Below are 17,332 nucleotides of genomic sequence, written 5' to 3'. Positions count from 1 at the left end.
TTTTATCATATAACAATGAATTAACAAAGGTTTCACTTACATTGTGTCTCAACAATATCTTGCACATTTCACTGTCTCTTTGTTGTGCAGCCAAATGAAGGGCGGTATTACCATCGAATAATCCAGCTTCAATAGTTACACTTGTCTGAAAAGCATATATACTATATTAAAAATGTGAATAGGTTCATATAAAAATCACATCTAAAAATAAATCACTTAACATTGTTCTAAATCTTAAATATATTGAGTCAATTATCAATATTAATAATGCAGAGTAAAACAGAGACACTACTTAGGTCTTGGAAATACATACACGATCAAGAAGATATCTGGCAATCTCATGCTGACCATGCATGACAGCCAGATGCAATGGATTAGCCCCTCTTTTGCGCTCACAAAGATGAACCTGCGCTCCAGCATCAATAAGCATACGTACACTGTCTAGATTTCCATTGATTACAGCCATGTGTAAAGGGGTTTCACCTGTGAAACAGCAATGCATCTCTTTTATAATATATCATTTTTTCTACCTGACAAAACAATGTCATTTATCATTATCTGAAACTTAGTTAATCACACAAAGTCCCTTATAATATAAATGTTTCACCTTAAACACTGCTCTGTCAAAATAAGTAAAATTCAAGCTGGACAAATTTTTTTTCAATAAAGATAAATAAATAGAAAAGTTACTGTTAATGTAAGTGTACATTTCATGAAACTTTACAAAAAACACTTTAACACTATTAATTCACAATGAAGTTGAATAGCTTTAACTTTAATAAAGAGATTTCCAGTGACCAAAGAAATAGGTTGTAAACTAAACACTCACCCTGATAATTATAAGCATTGATGGCCTGTGTTACTGCTGAGCGGACTCCATTCACAGGTCTGGTCAGAAGAGCTTCCAGACATTGAATACTTTGCATCTGGGCAGCACAATGGACTGGTGTGTTTCCTTGGGCATCTACAATACTTACATCACAGCCTGGCACTGCAACAAGTCTCCTCACCATAATGGTCTCATTGCCACGTACTGCCTGGTGCAGTGCAGTCTAAAACACAAATAAGACATTACAAGATTAGGGAATAAGATTAGAAAAAGTGTATGATATTCCTAGTCTTCAACTTTAACAGCACCAACCAACTATCAATTTTGTTTTGTCAGGGAATAAAGTTAGAAACAGTAAGTGTATGATATTTCTACATTCTTCAATAGCACCAACTAACTTATAATTTTGTTTCATCAAACACATACCTCTCTTGCAAAGTTCTGAGCATTTAGCAAGTCCTGTGGACTGATCTTCTCACAAGCCTTGAGAATTTTGTTGAAGGCTTCTATATTTTTGTTGCTGACAGCAGTATGCAGTGCACTGTGGAAAAGAATAATCATCAAATAGGCTAGAACCATAACAAGCTTGATAATAGATATTATCAATATAAGACTCTCCCTCTTTCAAAATTCAAAGAACTGTCTACTTACGTATCTCCTTGATTGTTCTGAACTGCCAAGAGATATCGGTGTGTTGCTAAGAGTAAGGAAATGTCACCAGTTGCAGCATAAGCTTGCAGACATTCTGCAGCACTTATTGCCACCTTGAATGCCACATCTACACTCTGTGTGGGATGCTGATTTGAGGACTCCACTTGGCTTGGAGGATTCCTGTTGCTGCGGCTGTCATCAACTCGTACATTAGAGATCATTTTTGTAAGTTCATCTACATCTTGTCCTGAGCTAACTGGCTGATCCTTTTGCTTCTTCTTTGAATCCGGTGCTGGAAGGTGTACAATAGATCTTTTAACATCTATATATCCAACATGTCATAAATTATCTTGGTTATGTATCCTCTTGTCAAAAATTAAATCTATTCAGTATTATTAAGCAAACTGGAATATAAAATTAATTTACACAGTAAAGAACTGGATCTTTTAAAATCATTACTGGGGTTTAAATACTTACGCATTTTTCCTCCATAGTCAGCTTTGATGTCACTGTTGCCTATCAAGCCAGATTCAAAGGCTAACTGATCATCTGCAACTTCCAACATATCCATCAGGGTGGCATCTGGACCCAGACCACCAATAATGTTGAAGCAACTTGGCAGGTCAAACTCTGGTACCTTTAAATGAAACAACAAAGTCAATAAATGTGAAAATAAAGTATGAGAATTAAGTATTTGCTTCACAGTAACATAAATTGCAACATAATGGCTTTTGTGATATATATAAAAAAAATGCTGCTAATTCTATAAAAGAAACATAAGATCTATAACAATCATATAATGTACATGCACTCTACATAACAGTTGAGGTTAAAGGATTTTTTCATATAAAAACATTCTTAAATTGAAATAAATATATACCTGGCTATTCATTCTCTTTAATGTGGAAGTTCTAGAGAATATTTCAGTGCATGGACAAATGTGAATGCTAGGTAACTTTACAATCAAAATTATTACAGCAGAAATTATCTGTACCCAGGAGTGCCGACTGAACTTACATTATTCAACTGCTGTATTGGCTGTGGTTGCATCTGCTGGTGAATATTGTTTGGCTGTTGAGTTAGCCAGTTATCTACAGCACCAAGTATCTGTGAGAGAAAAATAAAGGGAAATGCATCAAATAAAATAATGTAACATAGCAAGAGTATGTAGCAAGTGAATGATAGTACGGTAATATGAGTAAAAATAAAAAAGAGATAGAACTAAGGAGTATCATATCAAGTATGGGATGTCCTCAAGACTACTGAAAGGCAGTGGGGAATGGAAGGGAAAGACTGGAAAAAGGAAGATAAAATTAAAATTTGGGAGAGAGAAAAGAAAGGTAATGATACAAAATATGATAAAAACTCCATTTAGAAATGTAATGAAGATTTCTGATAGCAAATAAAAAAGTAAACTGGTATAAATTGGCCTTTCATTAATCAAGGTTATATGACACTAATACATGCAGGACATCATTCTCTCTCCCATTTTACTAAAATGTAGATAGTAAATTACTGGCAATATAAACTTACTAATTGTTGAGATCCCATCTGCTGTGTTTTTGGGAACTGCTGCTGCTGTTGCTGGTGAATTTGCTGTTGTTGCTGTTGCTGCTGTTGTTGCTGCTGCTGTTGCTGCTGTAGTTGCTGCTGCTGTGGCTGTTGCAGATATTGATTTAAAATCTGTGTTCCATTATCCTGATATGAAGGAGAAGGCACCATCATGACTGGAGATGGAGACTGGATATACTGTGGTGACTGGGACTGTGAATATTGTTGTGACATATTCCCTCCAAAGTTGCCAGAGCCCTGGTACTGGGACTGTGGTGACCCAACAGAGTGTTCTCCTGGAGACATCACACTGTACTGGGGGGAGTTAGGCACTGGGTGGCCGGGTGAAGGAACCTGCAAGTCAAAAAATTACATTTACAAATCAACCTTCTGCAAGATAGAAGGCAATAAAAAATTTAATATTCACATAAACCTTTACTTCATGTGTGAGACTGTTATTCAATTATTTGTAGAATAATCTAGGCTGCCATGGTTAGAGCTTTATAAAGTTCTTTTTGTTCCTGTTCTTTACACCAAGATACCTGACTACTGACTATTCATTATTCAAAATCATGTTTGATCAACATCTTTCTTTAGAGTAATAGAAATACAAATAATGAAGAAAATGTTTTAAAAGCAAACCTTTTGCCATTTTCCATAACCCAATGACACTGAATAACAATCTTCTGTCTTCACCACAGCTGATATTTGAAGATCAGACATCCTCTATCCATTTGTGATCTATGCTAACAGGGTAAGTGCCCCTCTTTTTCTGAATATGTGAAAATACTCATTTATTATCTTTCCAACTTTATCAATGTCAGAAAAATTCCTTTCCTGTTTGGTGCACTATTAAGCAGAATTCTCCAGAGAAGAAGTGTAAAGATATTGAGGAGGGAAAAGTTTCATGTACATCCAATAATTCTCTTTCTAAAAGCTAGATGCATTTTTTTTCAGTGTTTTGAAAGAAAGATAGAAAATGAATACCAGTAAGTGAATGACAATATATATATATATATATATATATATTTATATATATGTTTATTTCATTTCTAATCTTAAAAAAGTAATAACAAATGCAGAGACAATCAAGCATGTACATGACAACTCCTCATTCTAAATATTTACAAATAAGCTTCCAAACATGCACAAAATCATTTCCATCCCTCAGGTAAGATACAATAGCATAGCATACCTAAATTCAACTACAAATATAAGTCTTATGTAGCATTAAAATGTCAAGTACACATCTAGTGTTGTAGAAGTAGTCAATCTTACTCACGCCTCATCTACAGTCTGTTCATCCTACTTACTTACTAACACAAGAAATCACACATGAAGCAAAACACCTTTATTCCTAAAGACAAAGGATTGTCCTCCTCAACCTTGTATAAATCTTTTTCATCCAATCACAATACTTCTGTGGTGGAAAGCTACAAGCCACTCCTTTTTATTTCACAATAACACAAAGACAAAGTCTCCCTACCATATCTTCTTATACGAAGACGGACAAAATACCTGAAGAAGGGTATTGTTGATGGTAGTAAACTCAGTGTTAGGAGTCCCTATTGAGCCTGGATGGATGGGAGAATAGAGCTCCTGGTTGCTGGAGTCGGAAGGGTGTCCAGGTGAGGGAACCTGAGACAACAAAAGGAAACAGTGAGTTTAACACAGCTCCTTATAAGATCACAGATTACGATTGATAAAACTGTATCAAGATCATCATAATCAATGTAAACAAACATCAAAGAACTATAGATGACATAGCTATAAATATATCAAATGGTAAAATTCAAGACTTATCTCATTACAATTTGAAAACAGCTAGGCTTACAGTGTGCTGTGGTGACTGGTTAGACATCTCTAAAGTATATGGTGAGAGCCCATTACCGTTTGGGAATTCTGAAAATTTATGAAAATTGAGTAAGTAAATTGTTAATTCTACTTTGTAAAATCAAACAGTAACTATGACATTTCTAAGAAAATGTAAAAAATAACATCATCATCACTAATAGCAGGATGCTGCTTCTGATGACGATTATATCAGTAATAATAATAGTAGCCATAATAATGATCCTAATAATAATAATAATAATAATAATAATAATAATAATAGTGATGATAATAATAATAATAATAATAATAATAGTAGTAATAATGATAATAGTAATAATGATAATAGTAATAATGATAATAATAATAATAATAATAATAATAATAATAATAACAATAATAATAATAATGATGATGATTATAATAATAAATAATAATCATAATAATAATAGTAATGATGATGATAATAATAATAATATTAATAATAAATGAAATACTGATAGCAATAATACTAGTAGCATTAAAACTAATAGTAATAGTAATACTACTACTACTACTAATAATAATAATAATAATAGAAATAATAGTAATAATAGTAATAGTAATAATATTAATAGTATTAAAACTAATAGTAATAATACTAACAGTATAAAATCTAATAGTAATAGTAATAGTAATAATGATAATAATAATAATAGCACTAATAGTAAATATTAATCTGACATTAATAACAATAATAGTACGAATAGTAATATTAATAACACCAACAATAATAATAACAGCAATAAAAGCAATAATGGCCAATCTATATCAACTAGAAATCACCAAGACTCATTGTAAGATACAAAATTAAAACACAATAACATTAAAAACACAAAAGTAACTAGAACAGAGCAATGCTTACCCCCCACCAACAGCTCCAAGATGTCAGGTGTTGGCATAGAGTCTTCCTGACCACGGGGATTTCTCACTGTTGAACAAATTCAACATTGATTAAGAACACATCAAGATACATAAATACACCTGTATATGGCCAATAATAAAAAAAATTATAACTAAATTATTTCTTTATGTTCATAATACTTCAGATGCAACGTTCTTTTTCCCATACTTACTGTTGTAACTCAGATCTATAGCTTCACTTGCATAGTTGTTGAAATTTGCTGGCCTCTTTGCAGGGGGGAAACTTGGGTGTCTCTTTCCCTCCTCTTGTGCATTTTCAATCAGCATTCTTCTGCGTTTCAGGGCTGTAACAAGAGAAAACTCATTAATAAAAAAAATACACTGACTCTATCTTACTTGGGGTATTTACTAAGTTAAATAATGCAATTGATATCAATTAGTTAAGTAAAACAAAGGCAAACATATGAAAAATAAAGATATTACTTCTGCTTACAACATTGCTGTTTTTCTCAACCTGAAATAATCTGCAATCTGACATGAAACACTTACTGTCAGGCATGAATGTAAAGTCCAGTGGTTCACTTGTGTCCCTGTCTGTTGGTCTTTCAAGCTGTACTTTCACACGCACTGCTGTACTAAGGTTTGTGTATCTGTATCTTGGGGTTCTGAAAGAAAACTTAATGTGAAACATAACAAGAAAACTAATTCATACTTATTGAATATATCCCTTTATGAAGACATTATTGAAATTTCTACTTTTTAAAGTTTGTTGGGAATAAAAATGTATAGAATTAATAAAACTTAAGTCTCTTACTTGAAAACGATGGCATACTGATGGTGGACATCTGCATCAGTGAAGTCACCATAGCCTGACCATACTTCCCGATCATTCTCATCCAACTCGAAAAATTTGATCTGCACATTATCTAAAATCAAAGAAAATAATAATGTTAAGTGATGTCATTCTGCAGTATAAATTAATAGCTATAATCAGAAGATGTTCAATCTTTCCATTAAAGCAACATTAAAAACTATTCAGTTACTTACTTCTCCTAACTTTCTCAACCAGCAACCAAATTTCTGTTCCTCCTGTGCATGGTGCCGAACAAGCCGACATTCTTACAATCTTTAGCTCTCCAGTTGTGGCATTCTCTGCGGAAAGCAAAAGTTCTTGTTATTTTTGGTTTTCAAATACCAAATAGTAATTCATAAAAAAAGAAAAATAATTACTTCAATAATTCAATTGAAATATACTTACTCAAGTTATAAACAATATCAGAATCAATTGGTAAGGAAACAGGACGATAACTCTCAATCTTCTTGTCATACTGAAAGGCTTGGAATCTCAAGACCACTTTGTTGAGGTCCATATTTTTTGCCTCTTCTTCAGCCTCCTCTTCCAACTGTAAGACATAACAGTTAAAAATAAAATATGTACATCTTAATTAAATAAAGTAGATGTAGCTTCACAGAGAAGATAAGCAACACAATAGAACAAACTCTTACACAAATAATTCATTTTAACATCATGTAAGTACTAAATTCTTTACCCTTTTGTTATCAGACTGTGTGATGCTCCTCCTAATGTCTTCATATGAAAGGTGTGGTTTGCGAAGTTGTGCATGGGATATCAACTCTTCCTTTTTTCGCTGGAGAATTATATCTTTTGTGTCTCTCTTTGCAATGTGAATGATTCCGAGGTTTTGGAAACTGTAAAAAGATAAGTATCCTTGATCAATTTATTTCACACTGTCTAAATGACAAAAATGAATCCAAGTCATATGCAAAAATGTAACTCATACTAATCCAATTAGATTCTGTAAAATAATCTAGCAGTCTATAGAAGAATTAATTGTCTTTAACTGTATATTTCTTTACATCATTACAACAGTATCAATATAATTAACCAAAATCTTTATAGGTTAGTAATTCCTGTCTTAGATAATTTAGGGAACAATAATGGTACCTATTCACAATAGGATTGCACAAAGCTAGAGAAAAACAAAGGTAATGACTATAAAAAGTACACAAAATTACACTACTCTCTATAAAGAAAAAAGGCAATCTGCAGAAAGGAAAGGCAAAGCCACAATCTCTTCAAGACCTGCATATTGATATATGGCTGGTTATGCCTAGCAATGTCAAGGCATCTGCACTCTGAACAAATGTTAACCATGTATGATCTGGCAAGATAGAACTTGTCAACTTTGCTGGTGATTAATTGTCAATTTAAAAACAAGTTTAAATTCTCTTTCTATATATGGAGCAGGTTTGTTAGCCTTTGCCAGAACCTGAAGCACAGAGGCCATGGGATCACTTCATGTGGTCCTATTGTGATCTTTTATCCTAATTATCAAATACATATATCTTTAAATCTATCTATATATAAATACCGCTATATTTTTATCTACATATCTGTATCTACATAAACATACATGATGAAATCAAATACTTACATTGCTGTGTAGTCAACTTTTTCATCGACAACAACTTCACAAATACCCGTCTCCTTGCAACACTGCTTTCCAGAGAGTTCGTGGACATGCCGTTTTCTTTGATTTACGTTGTCTTCTGCTGTATAGAGCATCAGGCGAATTACAGCTGGTCCATGATTCCATTTTGCCAGCTGAAAATCATAATAGTAATCAATATTGTTGAAAAAGTACAATGACATAACTATTATATTTGAGATATGCACATACAAAAACAGTTATACATCATTATTACAAAACATGAAAATCTTAGAATATTCTTGAATCAAAACAAATCTCTGCTGGGTCATTACCTTTACTGTAGGGAAAACAGCTTTATTTTTGTCTGATCGATCTGCTTTCAGCTGACCATGGGTACCAACCATCTCACTTTTGTAGCGGAAACGGAATTTGGACTGCGGTTGCTCCAATATTTGAATGAATGGCCCGTCATGGTGTACAGCTATAGATATAAATTCACCTTTAACTTTGACTGAATACAAAATTTAATTTCTAAAAATAAAAACAAAAATCAAATTCAAACCAAAATGAATATCAAAAACTTAAAAATCACACAAATTTCTCACCTTCATATGGGCGGTTGTAAGCAGTCACTACTGTCGGCGGAGATGGTACTCCAGCTGAGTGGTCTGAGTATGGAGAAGCAGACTCTCCACTGTACGGGGAACTCATCCCACCTCTGTCAAGTAAAGAGGATTCATAAGCACATTCTGGGGAAATCAAAATCATGAAAAAATAATGATGGTACTAACATTGTGCTGTATTTAATAACACAGCAATGCAAATTAATCATAATGATTCAAAAATACATATATCATCAGGGCAAATACAAACTAGTATAAACTATAATTCTGGGAAATACATCCTTAATTCACCAAAGCTCAGAATACAATGGTGCCACAACTTCCTTTCCCTATTGCCAACATATCTTTTTGATTTTGCAATCCTCAAATTCAAGGTCTTTTGTTCTTCACTTTGATCTTATAGGTATACCTTCAGTTCGCTTGACATTAGCTGCCTTATCAACATTATTCATGCACTACATTTTAGTTTGTCCCCTCTGTCTTTCTTGTGGTGGGACTGGCATTTGAAATATATGATTTATTCTAGATTTCTTTCTAGGAATTATGTTTTATTTATTCATCACCTACAGTGGCTTTCTTATCTGTTTCAACTTCTGGATAGTTTCACATACATAAGATCAGCAGTAGGAGTATAAATCAGCATTATACCGCAGCATGACTTATAAGAATGTTTCTCTTTAAAAAAGCTATATCATAATACAGGAAGACTAGTATGGTGCTTAAGATGTTAATGACAAAGAAATAATAATAAAATCAACATCTCTCATAATAGCCTGGAAATAGTTTGTGCATGATTTCTGTAATCACAATTATAATGCAACCTAGGCCATCACACTAGCTCCGTGTTTCCCTTCACATGAGAACATTGAATCCTACGATCCTCTTCATGAGTGAATCTCCACCATGGTAATCTTGGCTCACAATTTACACACCTGTTGATTTGTTGTGACATTTGCCTCTGACAGTTCCCGAAATGCTCTTTCCTCGCTTTCACTTTCCCTTTTCAGCATAATAAATTCACCTGCATAATATTTTGCGTTTCGGAGAACAAATACTAATATACGAGGGAGTATTTAGTTCTCTGCCTGAGGATGGTTCTTGTGCACAGCAGGCACAAGTCACGAAGTCATGACAATGTCACATCAAATGAACCAAAGCAAATAGCTTCTCAATATTCTTAACATATAATCAGCACATGCAGCCAGCAGAGCACACGCGTTAGTTTGCTGCAGGAACGTGCAAGTGCAGTGTTGTGTGGCAACATCACTCAGCACTTGTTCACTCCTCCTAGAATGAGGTGGCCTTGAACACTTGCTTCACAAACACACACTTATACTGAGCCTATACATTGCCAGAGGACTTCCTAGCCTTGCATGGCCCCGAATTCTTACCAAAACTTGTGTTCTCCAGCCCTGACACTGTGAAAATCCCCCAGAGCTTGGACAAAGCTCTCCTGCGTTCACCACCCAGTTCACAGCACCTGGGAAATCCCCAACTCAAGTTCCAATACTATTTTCTGGGTTGAGAGCGGATTCTCCAGAAATTATCTATTTGGTAATTAATCACAGCTTCGTTATCATTTCGATGCAGTTTTTATGCACGTACGAGTTAACACTCTGCATCACGAATATCTAGATAAAGCATAAGCAACAGGAAAATTATGTATCCTGCATACCATGGGTATCCTTTAATTCCTCTCACAGCACAAAAGTTTCCATACTACATAAAAAAAAAACACTTACATAAAATAATTATCGCAATACATATTTTTCTTCACAAAATCAATGTGTTCCTCAAAGGACTTCGCACAGGACTGTACTGTCTGCGAGAAGCGTATGGGGATTTTATAGAAGAGTTGAGAGCTCTCGCCTCTTCGGGTAATCCCCAAAATGGCCAGTCCCGAAGAGCAACGTCTCAGGCTGCTTCTTCGGCCAGCGATTCCCCTAACAGGATATGGAGGGAATTTTTACGTACAGGCGAGCCTTTGCTGCTGATCTGTGCTTAGGTCCTCGTCCTTCTCGTCCCTTTCCTCACGTAATGGGAAAACATGGGCATCATGTTCCTGTGGTTCCCTTGCTCTGTGCGTTTGGGTATTCAATGGCATGAGTAATATAATAACTCTTGTTGATGCTAATAATATATAGTTACTAATACAATCATCTGATATCTTCAATGACTTCCATTCAAGAGTGCACATGCATCTAGAAATTGTAAACAATGGCTCTTTTCTTTTATTTATTTATCACCTTGTTTTATGACACGCTTCCCGGGAAAATACGCTCATGTTTAGCAACCATTGGTTAAAATAAAATCTCCAGTTGGCATCTGTGTAACCAGACACTTGCAAATGTTGACGAGTTAGCACAACCTGAATGGTTCATTGCACTAAGAGTTCTCGTAACGCAATAACGTCATGAAAAGTGGCATAACATCACCACAAAACCTATTTCCCTTGCTGCGGAAGTTCTTGAAATCACATTTCAGACAAATTTCTATGAATTGCGATTTCACCCAGACCGACGATCAGACATGGGCGATTTGGCATTTCTACGCAATCACCCTCGGAAGGACTGCTAATAGGGCGGGGGTGTGATAGTGAGGAGTAATCTGTACATAGGACAATGTAATATTCATAAGGATTTTTTTTACATACAATGCTATGTACTATACCTACTATAAAGATATTCATAAAGCTGTATTTAGAGTGTCAGAAAAAATCGTTATAATAATACAACTACTTAATATGAATGGGGCGGTCATGGCCCATGTGCACCTCACTGGCTACGCCCCTGGTACAAGAGGCTTACATTATAGTAATTAATTGTTCCGTTACGCTTTTTTCCCTAAGAAGATGCTTCGGTCTTCATTCGCCTTGTTTCCCATTATTAAGAATCAGTAATTACGTTCTGTATAATTTCCTAAAATTCCCTAAAAGTTTAATGCAATTTAAGCATTCCTGCAATGCAATAAATTAAATTTGTCCTTCACTACGCGTCCGTTATGCAGGAAAATTGAGAATCATTGATCATATTGCTAAATGACAAAGGTTAAGTGCATTTGTCTATATTTCCGGAACTCGAGAGCAGTAACAATCGAAGGAGTATGGGTTATATTAGAACATAAAAAAAATATATGACGTAGATCAGTTGTTATTTTATATGCCACTAAATAGTATTCGTGTAAATATTTGTAACGTAGTCGATAAGTGAAAGCATACATCCATATACACACTATTTCCTTTACGCAGCTTTTGACCGTAAGATGAGTTTCCTAAATCGGAAAATAGTCGCGTTTCTCAGCAGGTGTTTATATGTAAATTACTACTTGGTAACTCAACCATCTAATGTTCAAGGTTCTCTGTTTTTTATTTCTCATTTTTTATCATGGAATCCAGTGACGTCACTCGTGCACATCTGAATAGACATGGATGTGGAACGAGTTACTTTGTCAGCGCATGGAACAGTACAGTGAAGTAAAACTTGTACTTTACTGTCATAACGTGATTCCTTAATTTGAATAAGATTCAAGAAATGAATGAATTAATGTCAAAATCTTGCCCTGATAGTTGTATCAGTTTTACCTTTAAAGTAATCGTATCAATATTGACAGAAAAAAGGACAATAACAATGCTGATAGAATGGTTATAAAAACAGTTGCAGGGGAAGTAATATCTAATGTAATGGTGAAGCAATTGTAGTAACCATGGGAGTGATGGTATACTATTATGACTGCATGTAGTCATGTGCAGAAGCAGAATAGCACAAATAAAAACAGGAAGTGCAATGATCATGATTAAAAAAAACATGATGATAAGGATAATTATGACAATAATCGTTATTCCTACTATAACAATTACAGTCATCACGTTTATCATTTTCCCAGTTTTTATCGCATCAGCTACGGTCTCAAGGATTCTCCTCCCAGTACTTTCGCTTCCTCCACCCTACCTTGTAAATGAAAGAAAAGGTTAGTACTGTACTGCCCATGCAAGTGTGTTTACATTGTAATAATGATAATATGGTGATTGTGATGGCATTGACAATGATCGTATTATAAAAAATATCAGTCATTACTGCTATCATTACGGTCATTATAAATGTCACAAGCATTATCTTCATTATTACTGTTGTTACCATTGCCATTGCCGCTACGCTTTTATTAGTGGTGTTAGTAATAATAACAAGAATAACAGTAGTAGCAGTATTATCATCATTATTATTATAACCACAATCATTATTTTCACTAGTGTTATTAATATTATTATCACCATTATCATCATTAGTATTACTATCATTATTATCCTCATTACCGTTGTAATAAATGCCATCATCATCCACCAACTCCATGAAACGGAAAGAAAAATGAAAAAATAGGGTTGTCCCAAACACCAATGACAAGCAACAGTACAATCTTGCTGAAAATCTTACAAGGAAATCCTGGAGAGCAGCCAAATTTTTATCTTCCGCGACGGTACAACACATTCCCCGTTATTTACGAGTTATCTGTGAATCAGCACCATGTCATGCTGGTGCCTAGGAACAGCCGAAGTGGCATGGATCTGCTGGTAGTAGACTGGCCGTCGCGGTGCAATAACCGATTTGCAAAAATAAAAATGATAATTCTATGTCGAAAAGGACTACCTGTGCCTTCCATTATTCTAGGTGAAAGTGGAGATACGACTGAATTGTGTATCCTGGCACACGGTACGAAAAGCTATGGGTTGGCATCATTTGCTATTTGTTATTATAAGCAGGTAAAGCCAAAACATATAAGCGGATCTCCAAAGTCATCAGATAAAGCTTGGCCACGCGATTATAGATAAAGTAAGGATTTCAATCAATATAATGTTCGCTGCTGAGGTTTGATATTCCCCGTTTCGTCTCAGTTTTGTATATGGTAGTCCGTCCAAAGCTGGTGACACTGCTCTGGTGAACCAATATTGTGACCTTCAAAATCCCGTATGACGCAACCAGAGCGAACCTCGTCGCATTCAGATTAGGAATGCGAATGAAGTGTCCATTGGCAACGATGTTTGTGTTTTCTTATGTCGTCTGCAAGTCTTCAGAAAATGTATATATATATATATATATATATATATATATATATATATATATATATATATATATATATATTGAAAGAGTGCAATGGGATGGGGCAATGATTATTCCTGAACTTATATTTTATCATAATCTAATATTGTTTTGGATTGGGGCCACTGTCTCTTCATCGGGCAAGTGCCTGTATTAAGTTATTTTCATTACAATATTAATAATGATAACGATGATGATAAAAAACAAATTTGCTGGGAAATGTATTCCTGTGGAAATCCTCTTCACCTAACAGATACTGCGTTGTCTACTGACACCGAGATCCATGACGTAACTGGAACCGGGAAATCCCCGTTCGTGCGTGTCGGTCAAAAGGGAAACTATTCTATTTTGAGCACACGAACGACGATTGAACTCTACCATTTACCGATGAGTGAAGAGAGAGAACTGTGACGCCACGAACTTACTGAATTTTAATTAACTGCTTTATCTAATTTCTATAACTTCTTTATCTGATTTCTATATTTGCCATTTCTTTCATTCTCAGTCATTCTTATTTACAATGATGGTTCCTTTGATGGAGATATTTTACTTCCTCATTATTTCATCCCCGGATCAATTAAAACAATAGCCTACGTAATTAAATTATATGTAGGAAGGAGAGAGAGAGAGGAGGGGGAGAAAGCAGGGGGTCTCAGTCAACTTTTTAAAGAATTTGATTGAATAATAATATCTACCTACACCCAAATATGTCCACATATCAGCTAATGTGCGAGAAGGTTGAGAAGTCTGGTGCCCTCTGCTTCACATCCTGACATTTAACTTCCTTTGTGAATGTTCGACCCCGTTACCTCTACGCTGCTCAGCCTCCCTCCATCTGATAGTGTCTAATTTCTGTTTTTGGTTGAAATAGATCCGCAAAAGTTAATACTAAAGGGATGAAACAGAATCGTCGTAACTGGATCCAAACCAGGAAAAGTTTTGTATAAATCAAGAGTAGATAAACTCGGAATCGCGGGTATTCCCCGACCCTCGCGCGAACTATCACTTTCTGGTTGGGGATTCTTTTCATACATTAGTGTACAGCTGTGTTGTTTACTATAGTTGAGCGGTTGCCTATGATAAAAACAACCATACAATGTATTTTAAATATTGCGCAATGATAAGTAAACACGAATTAGCTATGGGACATACGCTGATGCAACTGGCCTGTTGATACGGTTTTTCGTTCCCCAAGTTGCAAAAATAAAGATATCAGTCTTAACAGACGATTAAAACCACATGCATAACTGATGCTATATTTTCTTTCAGAAAAGGGAATTATTAAGCATTCTGAATTTACGTCAGTGCTGACCCTGCCGTACCCGGAAGCTCAATGCCCGAGCTCCGGGATCTAAACACAATTTACGTAAGAAAGCACCGGACCTACCTGTCACCTCTCACCATGACCTGTTATTACAGCATAGGCTTCTATCGTAAGCTGGCAATGCCGGGACCAGAGATCACAACCAAACGAGACCTAAGAGATCACTACGTCTTGCAGCTCTGACTCGATTTGTCGGGGAAGTCCACTGGGGGAATCCCCGACTGCCAGAAGAATAGTCATGCCACATAGAGCTAGGCGGTGAGATGAGATAGCACAAGTGCTTGCTGCTGAAATCACCTGGTGGATATGCAAAATATTAAATGAAGGTGAGGGTTAATGGCTACCTTGTGGTACTCCAGCCCGATGTTGAAGTATTATCGTTTTATGAATTACTTTGTGCTCGTTGGCGACTGTCCGAGACACGCTCGCATGCACTCATCCTGGGGTAATTTTCAAACTTCCCAGATACGAGGGTTTGCTTCAGATGGTCAGAACATAAAAATGTTTATGCTAAAAAAAAAAACTCACTAAATCAAGAAGAATTGGACGTAAAGTAAATTGGGGAATATTACTGAATTGAATATTTACCTTATTTCGCAGTAAATAAGTACATGAATATATAAAAAAAACAAATGATCACAAATAATCATGAATAGAGAAACACCAACACTGCATTACTCATAAATGCAGCCCTGCATTAAACATGACTCTAAATAAGTCTTATATCTCAACCAATTTTCACTTGATTTAGTACCAGAGAATTACAAATATGATACAAAGAATATATTTATTTTTTTGGTCGCACATAACTACTATTGTATCATATATGATGTTAATTATCCATATCAGATATGCGGCCATATATATGTATAAAAACGTTCTGGCATTACACCATAACAGCATGTTGAGATACTGTTCGACCAATAAAATATAACATTAAAACAACCAATTTAAGTCCTACGTTTTCTTTTCAACAACTGCATTTTGGTCTCCCTTTTCGACCTCCTCACTCGTGTAACGCTGATTATTATCTGTTTTCTAGTGCATTTCAATAACACGATACCACCACGTGTCCTGGCTCCTCAGTTACTAAACTGTGCCTTTGATAATGGTAAGTCACTACCTTCCAGACACGCTGACGGCAGGTCTCTATTAGCTGCTGTGTTGTATGCCTCTCGCATTCATAAACTGTCGTATTTTGAAAGTAAAAGTGATGAATTGTACAAAAAAAGGTAGTTGAAGTTTTCTTGGAATTGTTAATACTCCATATGTACGTTGTTTAGAGAACATTCCATGCATTCTCAAATATAAGGGCAGAACTGATGATAACAATCGCTTGGTTGAGGGAAATTTACATATGTTGATGGTTATTATATTGGTAATAATAGTGGTTATCACAGCGATAATGATAACTAAGAATGATGATTATGACACAGCCAAAGAAATCACGGATTGGTGATATAGGTAATAATGATATACACAACAAAATAACGTCTGAAAAATTAAACGAATTACGTTACCTTTTTTGACAAATTCATTTCAATTGTTATTAATGTCATTCTTATTTATCATTGTTATTACTCTCTCTCTTGAATATTAACAAAACATTTGATGATCGTACTTGCCATATTAAGTTATTAAAAAAGAAAATCCACAGAAATATGTTCCTGTTTTTTTTTCTTTCTTTTTTTTCTTTTTTAGGTTTTGGTAGAGTCTGGAGTATTTTCACGTGAACTGCGGGAAATCTACTGTGTATGCCCGAATGGAACCCTACATCAAATAGAGTAAGACAAGGCGGATTGCTCTTGCCATTCATATTTAATATATTTGAATCATATAATCTGGAACAAGACCTGGATCAAGATGGAGTAGGTTATGTTTGAGACGTATTTCAGTTACTTCTTGTATGTAGAATACAAAGTGCCTTCTCCTTGTAATAATTAAAGCCCTTCAATGTATTTTATACATCTGTTAAGATTATGTGCCGGTAAATCATATTCTCTACAATATGGATGAAAGCGTCTGCTAGATCAGTTGGCCAAAGAGCACACGACGTCACCTCTCGGGAATCAGCG

At 35.1% G+C, this 17,332-nt stretch overlaps 1 protein-coding gene across 10 annotated transcripts in view; it reads right to left on the bottom strand.

Moving 5' to 3' along the window:
• The window catches only part of LOC122251519 (uncharacterized), a 22,686-nt gene extending 7,132 nt beyond the window's left edge, over window positions 1-15,554 (bottom strand). For 2 of the 10 annotated variants that reach the window (XM_043013534.2, XM_043013535.2), the window contains exons 1-21: window positions 15,321-15,554; window positions 8,826-8,938; window positions 8,553-8,701; window positions 8,224-8,393; window positions 7,318-7,477; window positions 7,026-7,170; window positions 6,815-6,919; window positions 6,582-6,693; window positions 6,317-6,432; window positions 5,980-6,111; window positions 5,769-5,834; window positions 4,866-4,933; window positions 4,550-4,669; window positions 3,014-3,385; window positions 2,498-2,587; window positions 1,958-2,117; window positions 1,481-1,772; window positions 1,256-1,370; window positions 830-1,052; window positions 314-483; window positions 41-145 (exon numbers count right to left, since the gene is read on the bottom strand). In XM_043013534.2, the coding sequence (XP_042869468.2) occupies window positions 41-145; window positions 314-483; window positions 830-1,052; window positions 1,256-1,370; window positions 1,481-1,772; window positions 1,958-2,117; window positions 2,498-2,587; window positions 3,014-3,385; window positions 4,550-4,669; window positions 4,866-4,933; window positions 5,769-5,834; window positions 5,980-6,111; window positions 6,317-6,432; window positions 6,582-6,693; window positions 6,815-6,919; window positions 7,026-7,170; window positions 7,318-7,477; window positions 8,224-8,393; window positions 8,553-8,701; window positions 8,826-8,938; window positions 15,321-15,337 (3,000 nt within the window). In that variant the 5' untranslated portion in view covers window positions 15,338-15,554. Of the gene's footprint in view, window positions 1-40; window positions 146-313; window positions 484-829; window positions 1,053-1,255; window positions 1,371-1,480; window positions 1,773-1,957; window positions 2,118-2,497; window positions 2,588-3,013; window positions 3,386-4,549; window positions 4,670-4,865; window positions 4,934-5,768; window positions 5,835-5,979; window positions 6,112-6,316; window positions 6,433-6,581; window positions 6,694-6,814; window positions 6,920-7,025; window positions 7,171-7,317; window positions 7,478-8,223; window positions 8,394-8,552; window positions 8,702-8,825; window positions 8,939-9,775; window positions 10,922-15,320 lie in introns of those variants that run through there. The other 8 variants (XM_043013530.2, XM_043013533.2, XM_086548793.1 and 5 more) reach the window with 5 other exon arrangements.
• Between the last annotated feature and the right edge of the window lie 1,778 nt (window positions 15,555-17,332).

Source organism: Penaeus japonicus, unplaced genomic scaffold (genome assembly GCF_977035675.1).
Source record: "Penaeus japonicus unplaced genomic scaffold, GWHDUDI00000001_assembly GWHDUDI00000002, whole genome shotgun sequence".
NCBI classification, from domain to species: Eukaryota; Metazoa; Arthropoda; class Malacostraca; order Decapoda; family Penaeidae; genus Penaeus; species Penaeus japonicus.
The sequence above is the reverse complement of the archived record's forward strand: the minus strand, read 5'-3'. Positions and strand labels throughout refer to the sequence as shown.